We start from the raw sequence: 17,234 nt of genomic DNA, 5'->3' as shown, positions 1-17,234 counted from the left end.
AGAGATCTTCTAGCCCTGAGCCCCTCAACTTTTTTTATTAACTATACATGTATTGAATATATGCCCTTGCCCAAAACTCTAGAGTATGCATTTAGTTTAGTTCTATGTACAGATTTGGTACCATGACAGTTTTTGTTCCAGTGTCTGAAAATTGTAAGTCATTTTTGTTGGGTATAATTAGAACAAGAGGAAACTGTGTTGCAAATGGAAATGGAATAGGAAGCGGTTGGCAAAATAGGAGTAGAGGTTTTTGAAGTGAAGCCCTGGATCATTTTTCCATGAACCTGTGGTCTGTGCTTTGCTGGCTTCTTTCACTTACCATATGCTGTCATGAGTCTTTCTGAAGCAGTGCTATATTATGAGGAAGCATGTGCCTTGGGCATCAGGCTGACCACTGATTATAGTGAAGTTAGGTATATTTGATCCAGAATATAATTTTTTTCTTTTGATGTGACTACTATAATTACTTTCTGCTGAACTATAATTAGAAGAACAGAAATAGGAATGTCATCTCTTGGCTACAGTGCTGGCTCTTTCCAGAGCCACTTCTGGTGCCTAGCTGAGAGAGATTGGCAGTCCTGAGCCCATTTTGCTCAAGCACAGAGAGTTGTCCAGTGTCTGTGCAAAAGCCTTCAGTGATTCCTCTTTTGTAGAATAAAGTCTTGTTCCTTTAAGATTCTTCACAGTCTGTCCAACTTCCCAGTGTCATCTCTCACAGTCCCTTCCCACACTCACTGAATTCCAACCTGAATCATTAAAAGAGTGTTTACTGTGTGCCCAGCTCTGTTCTAGTCACTGCAGGTACAATAGTGAACAAAACAGGTACAATCCCAATCTCCACGTACCTATATACTTATTGGGTCACAGAGGGTAAACTGGTAAACCAAATACAAAATAATACTAATATGTCAAGTAGTGATAAGTTTTATGGAGAAAAATTAATTTGGTTATGAGAGATAGGGAGTACTGGAATGGGGGCAGGAGAGATAGATGACGTGACATTTTAGATAGGGTGGGTAAGGGCAGGCCTTTCTCATAAAGTGTCATTTGAGTGGATATTTGAAGGAAATGAGAAAGCAAGCTGTTCATAAGTGAAGAGAGCATTTCAGCAAGTACAATAGCTGGATGTTCAAGTGAGCTAGGCGTGTTTAAGGAACAGTAAGGTGTAGCTGGAGCATAGCTGGAGTGGAGTGAGAAAAGAGGAAGTTAGAGGAAACTCTAGGAGAATATGAGGACTTCAGCTTTCACTTCCAGTGAGATGGATGTCATTAGAGTTTTTGAATAGAAGGAAGACTTAGTCTGAGTTACCTTTTTGTGTGTGTGTGTTTATGACAGAGAGAGGGATAGATAGAGACAAACAAGAAGGAGAGAGATGAGAAGCATCAATCCTTTGTTGCAGCTCCTTAGTCTCCTTAGTTGCTCATTGATTGTTTTCGTCTATGTGCCTTGATGGGGGGGGGGGGGGTTAGCAACCTTGGACTTCAAGCCAGCAACCATAGGGTCATGTCTGTGATCCCACGCTCAAGCTGGATGAGCCTGCACTCAAGCCGGTGACCTCGGGTTTTCATATCTGGGTCCTCCGCATCTCAGTCTGACACCGTATCCACTGTGTCACTGCCTGGTCAGACTCTAACTTACCTTTTAAGAGAATTATTTTGGCTGCTATATGTAAACTAGATGGTCAGAAAGCAAGGGTGGGAGCAGTTGATGGCCAGTGTTAATAATTCAGGTGAGGTGATGGCTTAGGCTAGAATGGTAGTGGTAGGGGTGTTGAAAAGGTAATTGAAGTATGGCTCTATTTTGAAGCTGACAGGACTTGTTGAGTGATTGGATGTGAGGCAGGAGAGAGAACAATAAAGATGACTGACTGGAAGATTTGAGTTAAAAGGAGAAGGATTGTAGAAGCAAGTATAGGGGTGGGGTTTACTTTGAGATGCTATCTATGAAGATGGGAAAGAAAGCTGGAGGGGAGTAGGTTTGGGAGGAGGCAGGGCATAGGAGTTGATGCCTGTCAGATGTCCACATGGAGTGAAGAGTAGGCAGTTAAATGTATAGTTTAGAGTTAAAGGAGAGGCCCAGGTCAGAGTTATAAAATAGAAGAAATATAGTCAATAAAAATGGAACAACTTTGTATGGTGACAGAAGGTAACTAGACTTATCATAGTTATAATTTTATAATGTATATAAATATTCAATCACTATATTGTACATCTGAAACAAATGTAACACTGTAAATCAATTATACTTCAGTTAAAAAAAAAGTGACAGAAATTTTGAGTCATCTACATATAGATGGTATTTAAGTTCATATATAAGATCACCTGGAGAGTAAATATAGGAAAGAGAAGGAGTGTGAGGACTTGAGCCACAGAGAGTTTCAACTTTTAAATATGGCGATGAGGGAGGATAAACCAGCAGAGAAGACCGAAAAGGAACAGCCAGGGAAGTCAGTGGAAAAGTAAGAGAATGTGGTGGAAGTGAAGTGAGAAATGGGCTGTGTCAAATGCAACTCATCAAGTAAATGAGGCCCAAGAATTGACCATGGATTTGGCCTTGTGGAGGTCATTGATAACTTTGACAAGAGCTGTTTCGGTAGAATGGTGATGGGGTAACAACCTGGTTAAAATAGTTGTTCAGGAAGGTTTTGTTTGTTTATTGTTTGGGAATGAGCCAGTAAAGAGGGGGAAATTAATGCAAAAGAGAGGGGACAATTCCTGGACCAACACTGAGTAAAAGAGAAGGGATGGGATCCAGTGCATAATAAGCCACACAGGATAATTTGTCACTCGAAAGATCTTTCAAGCATTTGCCACATTCGGTCTCCTTTGGCTGGAAGGCTCTCGCTTCCCATCTTCCATCAGCACTACCACCACCGTCTACCTGCCAAAGCCATATTCATCCTTTGAGAACGCAACACATCCATATCCTCAATGAAGCCGTCCTCAAGTTCCCTGGATATAACTGATTTCTTTCCCTTGTGTCAGTGGCCTATTTTTTGTACTTCTCTTACATAACTTCCATGCACTGCCTAGTATCTTAATTAGTCTTTCCTTGATTAAATCATTTGTTTCTTGAAGGCTCCTGGTCCCTAATTTATGAAAAGACAAATTAATTATTAGGTATTTCTGGCTCATAGAAGGTGCTCAATAAGTATTTACTTAGTGTACCATATGATTGTAAGGAGTTATTACTTCCCTTGCCCGGTTAGGTTGGCTTAGGTTTGGAGAAATGGTGCCAGGTTCCACTCAATAACTGTGTTTACTTTGCATCTCCTACTAATGCAAACATTACTCTCTGTTTATGTGAATTCTATTAAAAAATCTGTGTGTTCTCATCTCCTAAGCAACACTGTATGTAATTATGAGTCTCTAAAGTGTTTTGTAGGGAGTAAAGTTCAGTAAACATTTGTGAGTTTAATTAATTAATTAAAATGTGAGATTAATAAAACTTTTTCTTCTGGTCTTACCTTTTCTAGTTTACGATAAGCTGTTGCCTTTTATAGGCCATTTCTATCAAGGATCACCTTCTAGCCTATTTACCAAAAGTTTACTCTAGAAAATCAATTTGAGAGTCAAATTTTCTCGCCTGACCTGGTGATGGTGCAGTGGATAGAGCATCGGACTGGGATGCCAAGGACCCAGGTTCAAGACCCTGAGGTCGCCAATTTGAGTGCGGGCTCATCTGGTTTGAGCAAAGCTCACCAGCTTGGACCCAAGGTCGCTGGCTTGAGCAAGGGGTTACTCGGTCTGCTTGAGCAAGGGGTTACTCGGGGTTACTCGGAAGGCCCACAGTCAAGGCACACATGAGAAAGCAATCAATGAACAACTAAGGTGTTGCAACGAAAAACTGATGATTGGTGCTTCTCATCTCTCTTCGTTCCTGTCTGTCTGTCCCTATCTATACCTCTCTCTGACTCTGTCTCTGTAATAAATAAATAAATAAATAAATAATAAATTCTCTTGCACAAATAATCAATGATTTCTCAAGAATAATTCTTAAGATTAAATAAAAATAATAAATGCTTGCTTGCTTGATTTCTGGCCAAATTAGTGCCTTTTAATTGGGAAGTGCTAAGTTAGATACTGCCTATAATCTAGACAGGGCTGAAAAGAACATTCACGCTGTGACCAGCCTGAGTCAAATACAGGTTCTGCCACTTGGGCAAGTGACTTTAATCTCAGTCACCCTCTCTGAAGTTGTAATTTTCTTTCCTGAAAACATAGGGATAATTATACCCACTTAATAGATTTCCTGTGAAGCTTAGATGAGGAATGTGTGAGAAGTGCCTAGCTTAGCATGTAGAAAAGGAAATACAGGGGTCCTCGGTTACAACACAGTTCTGTTCCTACGACAGTGATGTAACGCGAATTTGGGTGTAAGTCAAAACACACCCTGACACAAACAGAAGGAACATTTGTGCTTTTAATAGTCCAAAATGGCATAGGTAGGCATACTGGGGGGTGCCAAGCCTCACTCATATGTCACGTCACTGCGCATTCTTCCGCCACCGCGCACAACCAAACTAGCTTGCCTACGCACTAGTTCGCCCATGTAGTTCGTAGGTACGATGCTAACAGCATAAGCTGAAATGTTCATGTCTCAATTTTTTAAAGTTTTTATGAGAGTGAGTGTCATAAACTCAAAATGTATGTCAAGACTGTAGTAACCTGAGGACCCCCTGTACTCAATAAATGTTGGCTGCCATTATTCCCTTTTCTCAGTGTTTGGTTTTATTTTTCTCTTACGCTGGGCTGCTGCTCTGCTGTTTCAGAACTGTAGAGAAAATGGGTGGGCCAGCGTACGTGGCTTGGGATCTGTGCCTTTCCTAGAGAACAGCTTTGAGCAGTGGTTTCTTTCCCGTGCCCCTCCTGGCCTGTCTGCCAAGGGCTCGCCCCCTGGGTCATTTCTTTACCCTTTGTCTTCTCTATTTCCTCCTTGATGCAGTTGAGCGGCCAGCAGCCAGTTTTACCTCTGGCTGTCCAACTTCTTCCACCTCAGCTCCCAACTTTCATTTTGAACTACAACTTCTGAAGCGATTCTTTGTTCTCTAGCTCAGTGTTAGACACACAATGAAAATGATGCCATCTGCTGGAGGACTAGATTTCTTTACATTGGTTGCAAAAGAGGTTTTGCATCAAGATTGAGGTCTGGTAGTCTTCCTTGCTAAGTAGAGTACACATCTCAGCATGCCCGGGTTCTCAAATGATTTTTCTCTTTCCTTCTTCTGCATCTTTGAGAGAGAGCAAAGTGGAAGTAATACCAGACTTGGAGTAAGAAAGTACCACAGTCTCATCACGGTAGTGTGGCTCAACTCACTTTACTTCTGAGTTGCAGTTTTCTCATTTGTAAAAGGGGACTAATGATTCCTGAATTTTGACCTTACCAGATTGTTATTATAAGATAAGGGATGCAGAGAGCTTAATAAACTAGAGAGCTAGTTGAATATAAGAAAGAATTATTCCTCTTTCCTCATTTATTTTTCCAGGCTGGGGGGGACTTGAGGGGAAAAGTGACAGACTCTGCATTTGCTGATTTACTTCCCCAGGATGCTGCCTGACTGAAGGAGTAGAACCTGGCGACACTCCCAGGCCCGTACAGCTTATGATGGGCTTCCGTGATCTTGCCACATAGGAAGGTGCAGTACCAGAAGCCAAACCATTGACTTGCCAATTCTCAGCTTCTTCTAGCTATGGTTACTATAGCTTGGTAATAGGGGCCTAGGAAGCTTCTTCTCTCTATATTCCATTAGACTCCAAGAAAAAATTTTGGTTTAATCTCCCTCAAAACTTTGACTCATCTGCCATAGATACATAGCCAGAGTGTCAGAACATTCTGGGAGTTCTCTGGAATGAGAGAATAATAAAATACTTCTGGCTACCCCTAAGTGTCTACCCTGTATCAGGCATGATGTTTAGAATTTACCTTGTTTAGTACTCATAGCATCTTTTGAAGTAGATATTTATTATTTGCAATTTACTGAAAAGAAAACTAATGTTCAAAAACGTTAATAAGTCTCCTGTTCCAAGTCACACAGTGAGTAAGTGGTATAGTTAGAATCTGAACTTCTGTCCTATTTCAAAATTGTTGTTCTGATCATCATACCATGAGGCCTGCCAACACTGCATAGGAAGAGGGGCTGTGAGCTACAGAGGAAGAGTCAGGAGAGTGCCAGTCCTGTGATCCACGTGCAGATCCCAACCCTGCCTGTGTGATCTGAGGCAAGTGGCTTCACCTTCTCCAGCCACAGACACTATCTTGTTAAATCTTAATCACAGCCATGTGACTTACCTCTCTATCTCTCTCTCTCTTTTTGCTATTCTTATCTGTTTTACATTTGAGGCAACTTGGCAAGGTGAAATAACATGCCCAAGGTTACAGAATAATAAGTGGCAAAGCCAGAACTCCAGTCTGTGTCTAACACCTGGTTTGGTGTTCTGTCCACCATTTCTCACAGCCAGTTTCTATGACCTGCCTGGTGCATCACTCAGACAAACTTGCAGCTTTCAGGATGCTGGTTGGAAAGCTTTATAGGAGCAGGAGCCTCACTCTCTCTGCTCTCTGATGTTTCTTTCTCTTCCCATAATTTCTCCTTCTTCTTAGAAACTTTACCAAAGTAATACAGACATTTATAATTCAAGGGTGTTTATGCAAAACTTGAAAACTGCCCAGAGCATCCCACAGAAGCCTGGGAATCTGCCTCCCATCCTTCGTATGATTTTGTACTGTTACTCTGACAGCATGGTGTAGTGGGTAATTTTGAGGAAGTTCTTTCTGAACTTTTTTATTAATAAAACCTCTTAGGGTTGTGAAAGTTAGAAATGATAAATATTCAAAGGCAGCAGGTAGAGCCTTATTAATTGATGGCACATACTATCTCCCCCCCTCTCACCTAAAAAAAGAAAAAGAAAAGTAATGAATGCTTATTTTAACAAATCAAACTGGCCCTGGCTGGACAACTTGGTTGGTTAGAGCATTGTCCCGAAGCACAGAGGTTTCCCTGGTCAGGGCACACACAGGAACAGATCAGCGTTCCTATTTCTTTCTCTCCCTCCTCTCTCACTAAAATCAATAAATAAACGTTGAATAATAAAATTGAACAGAACTTTAAAAAATTATTTTAGAGAGAGATGGGAAAGAGAGAGAAACATAAATTTGTTCTACTTATTTATGCATTCAATGGTTGATTCTTCGCTCTGCCTTGACCAGGGATCAAACCCACAACCTGGTGAATTGGGACAATACTAACTGAGGTACCTGGTCAGGGCTGGACCGAATTATGTGAAGTAAAAAAGTGAGAAAACCCGTCTTTCCTTATTTAATACATTCCCAAAGTTATACTTGTTACCACTTTGTGTCCCTTCCATTGTTTCCTGTGTATTTTTAAATACGAACAGGTATAGGCCCTGGCCGGCTGGCTTGCTTGGTTAGCGTGCCAGCCAATAAAGGTTGCAGGTTTGGTCCCCAGTCAGGACACATACAGGAGCAGATTGATGTTTCTGTCTCTCTCCCTTCCTCTCTCTCTAAAATCAATGAATAAATTTTAAAAGATATGTACAAGTATATATAAATATATGTATACATACACATTGTATGGTATGCGTGCTTATATGTTACACACTTTAAACTCACTAGGATATATACTATTATGTGAGACTTCATCCTTTTACTTGCTTTGGGCTTTTTTCTTGTTAATGCTTGAAGATTTAATTCTTTTTGTTTTATAATTTATTAAGTGGTCCCCTATTGATTATGTCATGATTTTTCTAAAGCAAATACACACATACAATGTTGAGTTTTTAAATTTTCTTTTCAGGAAAAGAAGAAAAAGAAACATAGAGACAGGAAGTCATCTGACTCTGACAGCTCAGATTCTGAGAGTGATTCAGGCAAGAGGGCAAGGCGCTCATCAAAAGACAGCAAGGCAGCAAAGAAGAAGAAGAAGAAGAAGAAGCACAAGAAGAAGCACAAGGAGTGAGAGTGCAGAGTAGAGGGGGTGGCTGAGAGGAGGAGCCAGGACTCCTTGCGGCCCTGGCTCCTAGACAGACGTGGTAGTGATTATGGCCTCCCACCCCATGACTTGTCTCCCATGGGAGATGGCTTCCCCTCGTGCAGCAGGCAGGTTTGGGAGTTAGATATCAAAGGCATCTGCCTGAACGAGTTGTTTCCTTGTCACTCCTGGTCCATTTGCAAGTGACCCCTGCAGTTTACCCATCCATTCATACAACTTCCTTCATTCGGTAGGAGGTCCTATTACCCTCTCCAGCTGCCACTGCCAGAGCCTGATTCCTGTCCAGGAGTCCAGGCTAGAGCCACAGTTACTGCTGTGGAGGTGAGTCTGGCTGTAGTTGGAGAACTGAGAGATTGGCCTCTCCCTGTTGGTTTACCCTGTGCTAATTTGTGGGTGATCTCTGTTGCATCCCACACAGGGGCAGGTGGAGGGAGACTGGCATCTGAGGGAGAACATGGTAAAAAGTGGTGCTCACTTTTTCCATTCCCCCTAACGTGATTCTACTATGCTAGAAGTAACAGCCAAAAACCATTGTTTGCAGTGACTGAGCTTGTGTGTGACATTCTGCCAGATCACGAAACGACACTTCAAGCCAAGATCATTGCTTTGTGTTTACTACTGTGAGTTAATCGGTTATATTTCATGTTTCTGCTTAAATTCCTGGCACTAAATGGAAGTGTGTTTGGTTTTAAACTTACTGAAAGTTCTTACTGCTGTAATGCCTCTTCCCAGGTAACTTACAGACTTAAAGGTCACCGCGTCTACATGCGTCGACAGAAAAACATTTAATATGTCACCTTAGACAGTGGAGAGAGGCCCAGCTGAGGTGCAGTCAGATGTACTAGCAGGTCGCAGCCTTCCTAGATCACTTGTAAGCCCTCCCTTCTGTAATGATCAGATGACCTCTTGTCCCAGAGCTGATTAGAGAAGCAGTGAGAATCTGTAACTGAGTGATGCCCTGGGCATAGATGGGAGCTCAGTAATCATCTTGGCTGATGGGCATTTTCTCCTACCATCATGGCATAAGCCTGGATTCTTTGTCCTGAGCCTGCATTCTAGAAAGAGAGACCACAGCATTGCAGAGAAGAGCAAGTCCAGGCCCAAGGGCATTCAGTACAGATGGGCCAGAGGTGATAGTTCAGCGGCCAAGCCTGGAGAAGCCCTGCCACTGATCATTGTTCCAGGTTGGACTAGCTCATTTGGCCATGGAGAGGAAGGTGTAGGTACAGTTGTATTATTGTATGCGTAAGGTGGTCAGCTACCATTTGTCCCCCGAGACTGGTCATTTCAGTCTCGTCCAGTGCTTCTTCCTGAGTGACCTTCAGGTGGGTGTTTGTGTCACTCTCTGACACAGGGAAAAAGACTCCCACAGTTATGTCACCAAAGGCAAAAAGGCAAGTGGCTCTGCTTTATTAACCTCAGAGCACCCTTTGGATGCAATTAAAAAAGCAAACACAATGGGAACTGGAACTGTATTCAGGATGGTGCACCTGACCCCAGAAGAATTTCCCCAGCCAAGCTGATTCATACAAAACTCCAGAGGAAAAATGAGGCAGTCTGGTGCTGAGTCCGGGGGTAGCCAGTTGGCAGAGGAGCAGACAGTGAAAGGGTGGGCAGGTCATGCCTCCTTCTCATAAGTGCGAGTGCTAACTGCACTGCCATGGGTGAGTGTCTGGAAGGAAAGAGAGTCTGGTTAGGGCAGGGTGCGAGCACAGGCATATTGGGAGCACTCCATTCTGATGGGGAGAGCTCTCTACCTTCTTCCCAGTATAATCTTCACTTACTGACTACCTACTATGTGCCAAGTACTTTACATCTATTTTTTTTCCTGATACTTATACCAGGTCTTTAAATTATGCATATAATCCCTCTTTTTAGAGATTTAGGAAAATGAATTTTGAGAGAGGAAGTATCTTGGTCAAGATTCCAGAGTTTCTCTTCCTCTTGCACCATTCTTCTCCCTTCCTCCTTAATGCCCAAGATGGTGCCTAGCGCACAGTAGACAAATAGGTGAATACAAATATCCAGGGACTCTTAGAGAAGGACTATGCAAGCCACTACCTCCCCTTTCCTTCCCTAACTTGGGGAGGTCCCCGGTCAGAGCCCTGAGCCACTACCATCCAGCCTGCCATCATGTTCTCACCCAGCTGGCTGCCCAATGAGCATTTGGTCCTGTGTACCACATTTCTCCCCAAGGCAGGCACCTCAGTTTTAGCTCTACAAGGACCCCTGCTCTGTGTGAGTGCAAGACTGCGGCGAGCAGGTTACGCTGACCCAAGGTCTGCCGTGAAGATGCTGACGTGGAAACCTGAGGCCCAGTGGCCTTAGGAGGTAGAGACCACGGGTAGCTGACACCCCTTTGCCCCTGGATCTGGTGGTGTTCAGTCTACATTTTCCAAGTCCCCAAATTTGTTTCTAAACAGACAGAGCTGCTACCCTGGTCATCACTTCCTACCCAGGCTGTATTCAGGAACTTGCACTAGAGGCCAGGTGTGAGAAGGACAGAGGAGGCGGGGCTGGGATGAGGTGGAAAGGACTGTAACGTCTGTCAGTCAGTGTCCCACAAGTCACCAGCCTGTCAGTGCCGGAAGGCTTCACATGTGGCAGTACAGGCGTAGGGAGGAGAGGGAGGAGGGAATTCTGTGACAGGAACAGGAACCTTTCCTACGGACTGGGGTCAGATCTGGCCCTGCTTTCCACACCCCTGGGGTGAGACAGGGCCGCAACCCCGGAGGAACAGCTGTGCGCACCTGCCATCTTCCTCCCATGTCAGTAATGCTTTGTGCTCTGTTTCCAGTCTCATTCAGACTTCCCAGCAGCCTACCGAGTTGTGTTATCAGAGCCTATGTTTACAGTTGGACTTGCAGGTGACTTGTCCAAAGTCACACAGTCTGTAAGCTGAGATTTGAACCTAGGCCTGAGATGTGAGCCCAAAGCACTACACAAACGATCCCCACCTAACACCACCCTGACCTGTTCACCCTCCATCGCCCCAGATTCCAGTGTCACCAGGGGAAGACCTTGGCTTTCTACAGCAGGCTTGGCTGAAGGGGCAGCTATTCACCAGAGTTGTCCTTACCAGGATGAGCTTTCCATCAACGAGCTCTCGCACAAGTGTTGTTTCCTGGCCGTCCCATTTCTGCAGGTGAACAAGTTTGCCTCCATCCAGCTTTACAAGGGACTGTGGAAAGAGGGTAGAGGACTGAGCTGTGATTTGAGCCAGGATTGAGGGACAGCATGCGGTCTGGTCACTGGGCCACGGAGGCCTCAGCCTCTGGTCCAAATTAATCATGCTGCTAGACCCAGAGCTCAGGCAGCCCACATCCAACCTAGTCCTGCAGGATGTCTGGCTCACCATCAGTCTCTGCTCCACTGCTGCCTGGCTGGGGGAGGGGCCTTCAGGTGTTGGGCATGTTGGAAGAGGCAGGCAATGTAATAGAGCCAGACAGTCTGGCTCTGAGAAGCGGCACCAGTGTTGACTGGCATTTATCCTGTACTGTGATGCCACAGCCCCAGTGCCCCTAAGATGTAAGGGGCATGTACATATATATATCCCTGGGGAAGACTGGTGAGAAGGAGAGTCCTGAGACTCTGGCCTAGTGGTGATCATGCATGATGTCTAAAAGACCCTTTGGGATTAAGAGTATTAGAAAATTAGACTTCCTGCCCCTCTTCTTGGTCCACACCACATCATGTGACCCCTTCAGCTGACACGCAGGCAGCAACTGCCAGGTCCTAGGACTGGGTGCCCTTGGAGTGTTCCACGGCCTTGGCCAAATGCCCACATAGTCTTCTGGGTGCTACCAGCCTGCATCAGCTGGTTCTCACTTGGCACCTCTCCCAGGTCTCCTCTAGGAATTTGGGAGCTCGAGGCCAGACGAAGGGACCCTGACAGCAAGTTCAGTAGAAGAATCTGAGAAGGGTACGTGTACACGTGTTTGGGGTTGGGTAGGGGGCAGGGGGCAGCCTAACCACTACCTAACCCCTTATTCCTGTTCTCTTAGTGTTTGCCCACTCAGAGCAAATTATTTTTAACCAGGCATCCCAGAGAATGAATGCTGTGTTTAGTTGCGCTTCTTGTCCCTCAAGAAGGTAGGCTAACTCAAGGAGGTACAGGCATGTGGTAGGGTCAGCCACCTCTCTCCCAGGTAGGTTGCCATCCTTGGGCACCATCCCAGCTCTCCTGCCTGCCTCCTGTGTGATCCTGGGCTGGGCTCCAGCTTCCTCCACAAAGAAGAGACCAGACCCTCCCCTGTTCTTCCTAGGACCAGCTGAGGAAGAGGAAATAGCTGAATGATAGGGTCTGGTGGGGGTTACCACTGTAGGGACACCCTGTAGAGGTCAAAGCCCCTTAGTTTTCTCTCTTCCATGCCTAGCCCAAGGGAGGCCTGAGGCAAGATGTCAAGACAGGGTGACAAGCCCTGAAACTGGGGAATAGCTGTCCTCTCCCTCCCTGGGAGGAGGTGAACTAAGGCTTAGGAGACACTACAAATACCCAAGACAATACCCTGTCCAGATCATAGCTTGTCCTGCCTGTGGATGGCAGCACTGGAAATGCTTCCTCAGCCTGACCTGTGGTGGCGCAGTGGATAGTGTCGACCTGGAACGCTGAGGTTGCTGGTTTGAAACCCTGAGCTTTCCCGGTCAAGGCACATATAAGAAGCAACTACTATGAGTGGATGCTTCCCATTTCTTCCCCTTATCTCCCTCTCTCAAAAAAAGGAAATGCTTCCTCAGGGTCATTGTCTAAGCCTGGAAGGTGGAAGTTGGAGGAGAGGAAGCATCTGAGTAGGTCTCACCTTCTTGTCCGCAGCTGCCTCTGTTACTGCTGAAGACCAGGATGACCTGCTAACTCAGTGGAGGGCCTGACATCTGGGCATCTTTCCTAAAGCACTTGAGGTATAACAGCTATGGCCACACCACTTCCCCATCCATGGAAGGGGAAAGAAACCAAGAGTTATCACATGCCACGCACAAGGTCACCCAGCTAGAGCTGGAGTAGATAGTGAGGTCAGAAGAACATCCTGGCTCTGTGCAGCCTACTCTCAGAGGCAGCTGGTAGATGCTTCCCAGGAATGGAGGAAAACCAGGGGACAGGAATAACATGCAGTTAGCACGGGAACATTCCATCACTGTACAGGCTTTATGGCCCTTGTTCATTTCAATTCCCCATTACACTCTACCCCTCGGTACAACAGGAAGCAACACCAACAGCGTATTCCCCTTCAGGGTCTCCACGTCCTCCATTCCCCACGTCCCATTCCTTGACTCACCTTGACCTTCCTGTCATCTGCGGTTGTCTCATCAAACTCCACTCCCAGCTTAAATTTGATCTCTGTGTTCTTGAAGGTGCTTTGTGTTTTTAAGGTGATAGTGTCCCCGTTTACTTCGATAATTGTGGTAGGCTTGGTCATATTAGCCACCTGCCTGGTAGCAAAACCCACACCTGAGGGCAGAGAGAGGGTTATGTGTATATAAGCCCACACAGAGGCAGGGTACAAGAAACTCAATGAACAACTTGGGCTGGATGTCAGAAAGGAATGAGAACTTTCCAAGATTTTGCATGGCCATTTTAAATCCAGTCTTATGTGCTGAAGAGATACTACTGATCCCATTGGATAGATGAAAACTTAAGGGACAGGCATGCCACAGCAAGTCGGTGCCAGAGCTGAAATTAGAATGTTATTAAGTGCTTTATTTGTGGTAAGAAGTACACATGTGTTATCTCATTCAATTCTTCCAGTCTTCCTGAAGGGTTGATTTATTATCTCCACTTTACAGATGCAAAATCTGAGAGCAGAAGCCTAGGGTCACAAATCTGAGTTGCGACTGCAGAGCTCAAATGCTCAGCAAGGCTGGAGCACAGGCTCCCTTACCTGGCACCTGAGCAGCTTGCAAGCTGCAGGCTAAAGAAAGAAACGTGGACTTTGCCTTCCAAGGCTTTGGGATAAGAGTGTTCCATCTTTGGAAGTTTTACCCAGAGATGCAGTAGTATTTTTGTCCCCCATATATGGCACTGAGACATTTTCAAAGCCTCCTATCCCAGAGATCTAGGAGTTAGGCAGAAGGGCATGTCTGTCTCATTGTACAGATTTAGGAGAGGCCTAAAGTGATAGGGCTAGGACTTGATTGTAGGTTTCCTGGCTCCCAGCTCAAGGCCCTAGGGGGACACCTCTGCTGACCCAAGCATGGCTTCCCTCGGTGCTGGGCAAAGCCCAAGGTGCCCAAACTGCAAGAGTGTGGAACAAAGCTCTTAGGCAAAGTCTAAAGTGTGTCCCTGTGATCTCTCCTTTTGTCTCCAACCTCCCACCATCACTGCCTGGCCCCTCTGCCCACAGCAGTCTATGTTGAGGGCAGAGGCAAGGCAGGGACAGCCCAGTGTGGCGAGGTGGTGTGTGTAATGTCCTCAAATGTGTCTGGCCACTAGAGCTTGTTGGCAGCTAGGCACTTAGCCCACGCCTTCCATGGGTTATTGTACTTTAGTGCTCCTGACAGTGGGTTTTATTATCCACATTTTACAAAACAGACTTGGAGAGTGAAGTGATTTGCCCAAAGTCAAAGAGTAAGGAATTGACCTGTATTTAAATCTAAGGCTCCAAAAACAGTTTTGTGGGTTTTTTTTTTTTTTTTTGTATTTCTCTGAAGTTGGAAACAGGGGAGGCAGTCAGACAGACTTCCGCATGCACCCGACTGGGATCCACCCGGCACAACCACCAGGGGGTGATGCTCTGCCCACCTTGGGGCGTCGCTCTGCCACAATCAGAGCCATTCTAGCGCCTGAGGCAGAGGCCACGGAGCCATCCTCAACGCCCGGGCCAACTTTGCTCCAATGGAGCCTTGGCTGCGGGAGGGGAAGAGAGAGACAGAGAGGAAGGAAACGGGGAGGGGTGGAGAAGCAGATGGGCGCTTCTCCTGTGTGCCCTGGCTGGGAATCGAACCTGGGACTCCTGCACGCCAGGCTGATGCTCTACCACTGAGCCAACTGGCCAGGGCCCCAAAACAGTTTTCTATTCCTCCTAGGCCCTTCTGCCTCCTGTGATCAATGGCACTATCTAGGCTGGGCCTCTTTGCCCCCCTGAGAGCCCTTGGGCAAACCGATGGGCACAGCCTCTGCAGCTACCCTGCAGCTGGCCCACCCTGCCTGGCCAGTTAGGGACTTTGGCCTCACCCCTGCTGTCAGTGAGTCAGGCCAGTTCCACTCAGCAGAGAGCTGGGCCTTATAGAGCTGGGCCTTATCACTATACAGGTTCTGTTTGCATTAGGACCTACCTGGAAGGGTGGAGTGTTTGAGGAAGGAATCCTCTGGAGAGGGCGAAAGGGACTAAGCCAGGAGGAACTGAGAATGACTGGGCGGACAGAATTTAGAAGACTTGGGAAGAGGTAGGTTTTACTTAGAAATGAAGTTAAATCTATTTACTGAGAGCTAAAGAGAAGTCTTTCTCCCCGATGGGCCTCAGTCTATCAGTACAATGAGAAAAGCAATTTGGATGGACTCTGCCCCCTAGCCCAAGTTGGGGCAAAATAAGGGAGCAGCAGTGGTAAGGATGTAGCAGTCACTTCAGGGACCAGGTTTTCAGTTGAATGTCTGCTGTGGGAGGCATGGGAGGAGGAACTAACCCTGGGTATTCCAACTTTCCCAACAGGGGCTCAGGAGCTGCTGAACATGGTGCCCAGCATTAAGGCAGCCCTCGAGCCAACACTTGCAGTCCCTATTTCAGGAATGGGTTAGGAACAGAGGTCAGAGGTGCCTGGAACAGCTATTTCCCCCTTTCTTTGGTATCTGCCATAACCCAGCCCACCTTCCCTGGAACGAAGGCATGGAACATTGCTTAGCCACAAACAACATTCCAGTTTTCCCTGTCTCCCAGCCTGGAGATGAAGGATAAGCTCATAGTTGGGGGTTTTCAGGTCATGGTGTTACCCTCTCCATTGAAGCACATACCAGGAAGGGAAGGGCTGAGGTCAGTCATTAGATGAGCGGTCCCAACCACTCCCACCCATAGGACCCACATGGAAAACTGATCTAGGTTGCAGATCTAGAAATCTAGGTTTTCTGCTCTGCTGCGGAATTTTTGTGACAAGTTTCTACTTTCTCTGGGTCTGTTTCTCCATCTATTGAACTAAGCAAGGTATGGGGATCTCCAAGGATCTCACGGATAATATTCTTTGAATTTCTACCCTTCTACATCCCAACACCACACCCTCCTAAGCCTCTCCCTGCCTTTAACAGGTCTTGGCCTTGCTCCAAGATCCTTTGCTGCACCCTGAAGTCCAATGGCTTTTCCCACCAGACAACTCCCCAGTGAGTGGCTAAGCCTTGGGTTATAGCTGCTGCTGGGGCCTCTTACCCTACCTTACCACTGGCTCAATGACAAGATTAAAGCCTGGTTACACACCACTGCAGGACAGTCAGAGACTGGCTGGTGAGAAAGGGCATCCTCTAGGTTAGGGGAAATCCTTTTCCCGACCCCAACAAGGAGAAGCAGAAGTTATGGCCATGTGGGTTTCTGTCTCACCTCCTCATATCCCACTGCCTGGGTTACCCACTCTTCTATCTTCCTCTTCCTGGGAATTCCCTATTTTTGTAGGCCATACTGCGCTCCCTACCCACACCATTTCCTTTCTGTGTTCACAATTTCCAATTCCTAAACCATTCGTGCTCCTGTTCTTTTCCTCCCCTAGCTGGCCTCCCACCCCTTCGATCAATGCTCTTTTTATCCAAACCTTCCAGAACACAGACCCCCCTTCCTTGAAAGAACTTCTCAACCCCCACATCAACTGGCATATCTGCTTCCTTGAGCCTCACTACCTGGGAATCCTGCACGCCAGGTTCAGACCATGAGCGCCCCCTCCCAACAAGCCTCGCATGCCTAATCCAGGCTGTCACCTTCTCCGCGACCCCTTACTCCCCAGTCTTGACCAGGAGGGATGCAGCAGGCAGGCGTGCAGGGTACCAGCCAGGACCGAGCGCGGCGCGGGCTGGGCTAACAGCCAGCCCCTCCCCAGCCCAGCATCCCCAGCTCTGCTCACCGATTGACTTCATGTAGTCATCGAAATTCTTGCTGTCCACTAGCTTCCAGGTGCCTGCGAAGGCGTCCACCATGGTGAGGCTGGGCTAGGCTGAGGAAAAAAGAAGCGACAAAGCCGGCGCTGAAAGACTCGGGATCCGAGGCTCCCAGCCCGCGCTGCCGCTTTAAATAACTCCTGCATCACGTGACGAGGCGTG

The 17,234-nt window shown here is 46.5% G+C and overlaps 2 protein-coding genes across 2 annotated transcripts in view; one reads left to right on the top strand and one right to left on the bottom strand.

Moving 5' to 3' along the window:
- The window catches only part of ZCCHC17 (zinc finger CCHC-type containing 17), a 53,048-nt gene extending 44,333 nt beyond the window's left edge, over window positions 1-8,715 (top strand). Inside the window, exon 8 of the mRNA XM_066269829.1 lies at window positions 7,814-8,715. Within this exon, the coding sequence (XP_066125926.1) occupies window positions 7,814-7,975 (162 nt within the window). The 3' untranslated portion in view covers window positions 7,976-8,715. The remainder of the gene's footprint in view (window positions 1-7,813) is intronic.
- Window positions 8,716-9,397: 682 nt separating this feature from the next.
- Window positions 9,398-17,196, bottom strand: FABP3 (fatty acid binding protein 3). Its single transcript, XM_066269830.1, has 4 exons — window positions 17,039-17,196; window positions 13,282-13,454; window positions 11,088-11,189; window positions 9,398-9,680 (listed from the first exon to the last, which is right to left on the bottom strand). The coding sequence occupies exons 1-4, from the start codon at window positions 17,109-17,111 to the stop codon at window positions 9,627-9,629; spliced, it is 402 nt and encodes a 133-aa protein (XP_066125927.1). The 5' UTR covers window positions 17,112-17,196; the 3' UTR covers window positions 9,398-9,626.
- Window positions 17,197-17,234: the final 38 nt, after the last annotated feature.

This window comes from Saccopteryx bilineata, chromosome 3 (genome assembly GCF_036850765.1).
Source record: "Saccopteryx bilineata isolate mSacBil1 chromosome 3, mSacBil1_pri_phased_curated, whole genome shotgun sequence".
In the NCBI taxonomy this organism is placed as follows: domain Eukaryota; kingdom Metazoa; phylum Chordata; class Mammalia; order Chiroptera; family Emballonuridae; genus Saccopteryx; species Saccopteryx bilineata.
The sequence above is the reverse complement of the archived record's forward strand: the minus strand, read 5'-3'. Positions and strand labels throughout refer to the sequence as shown.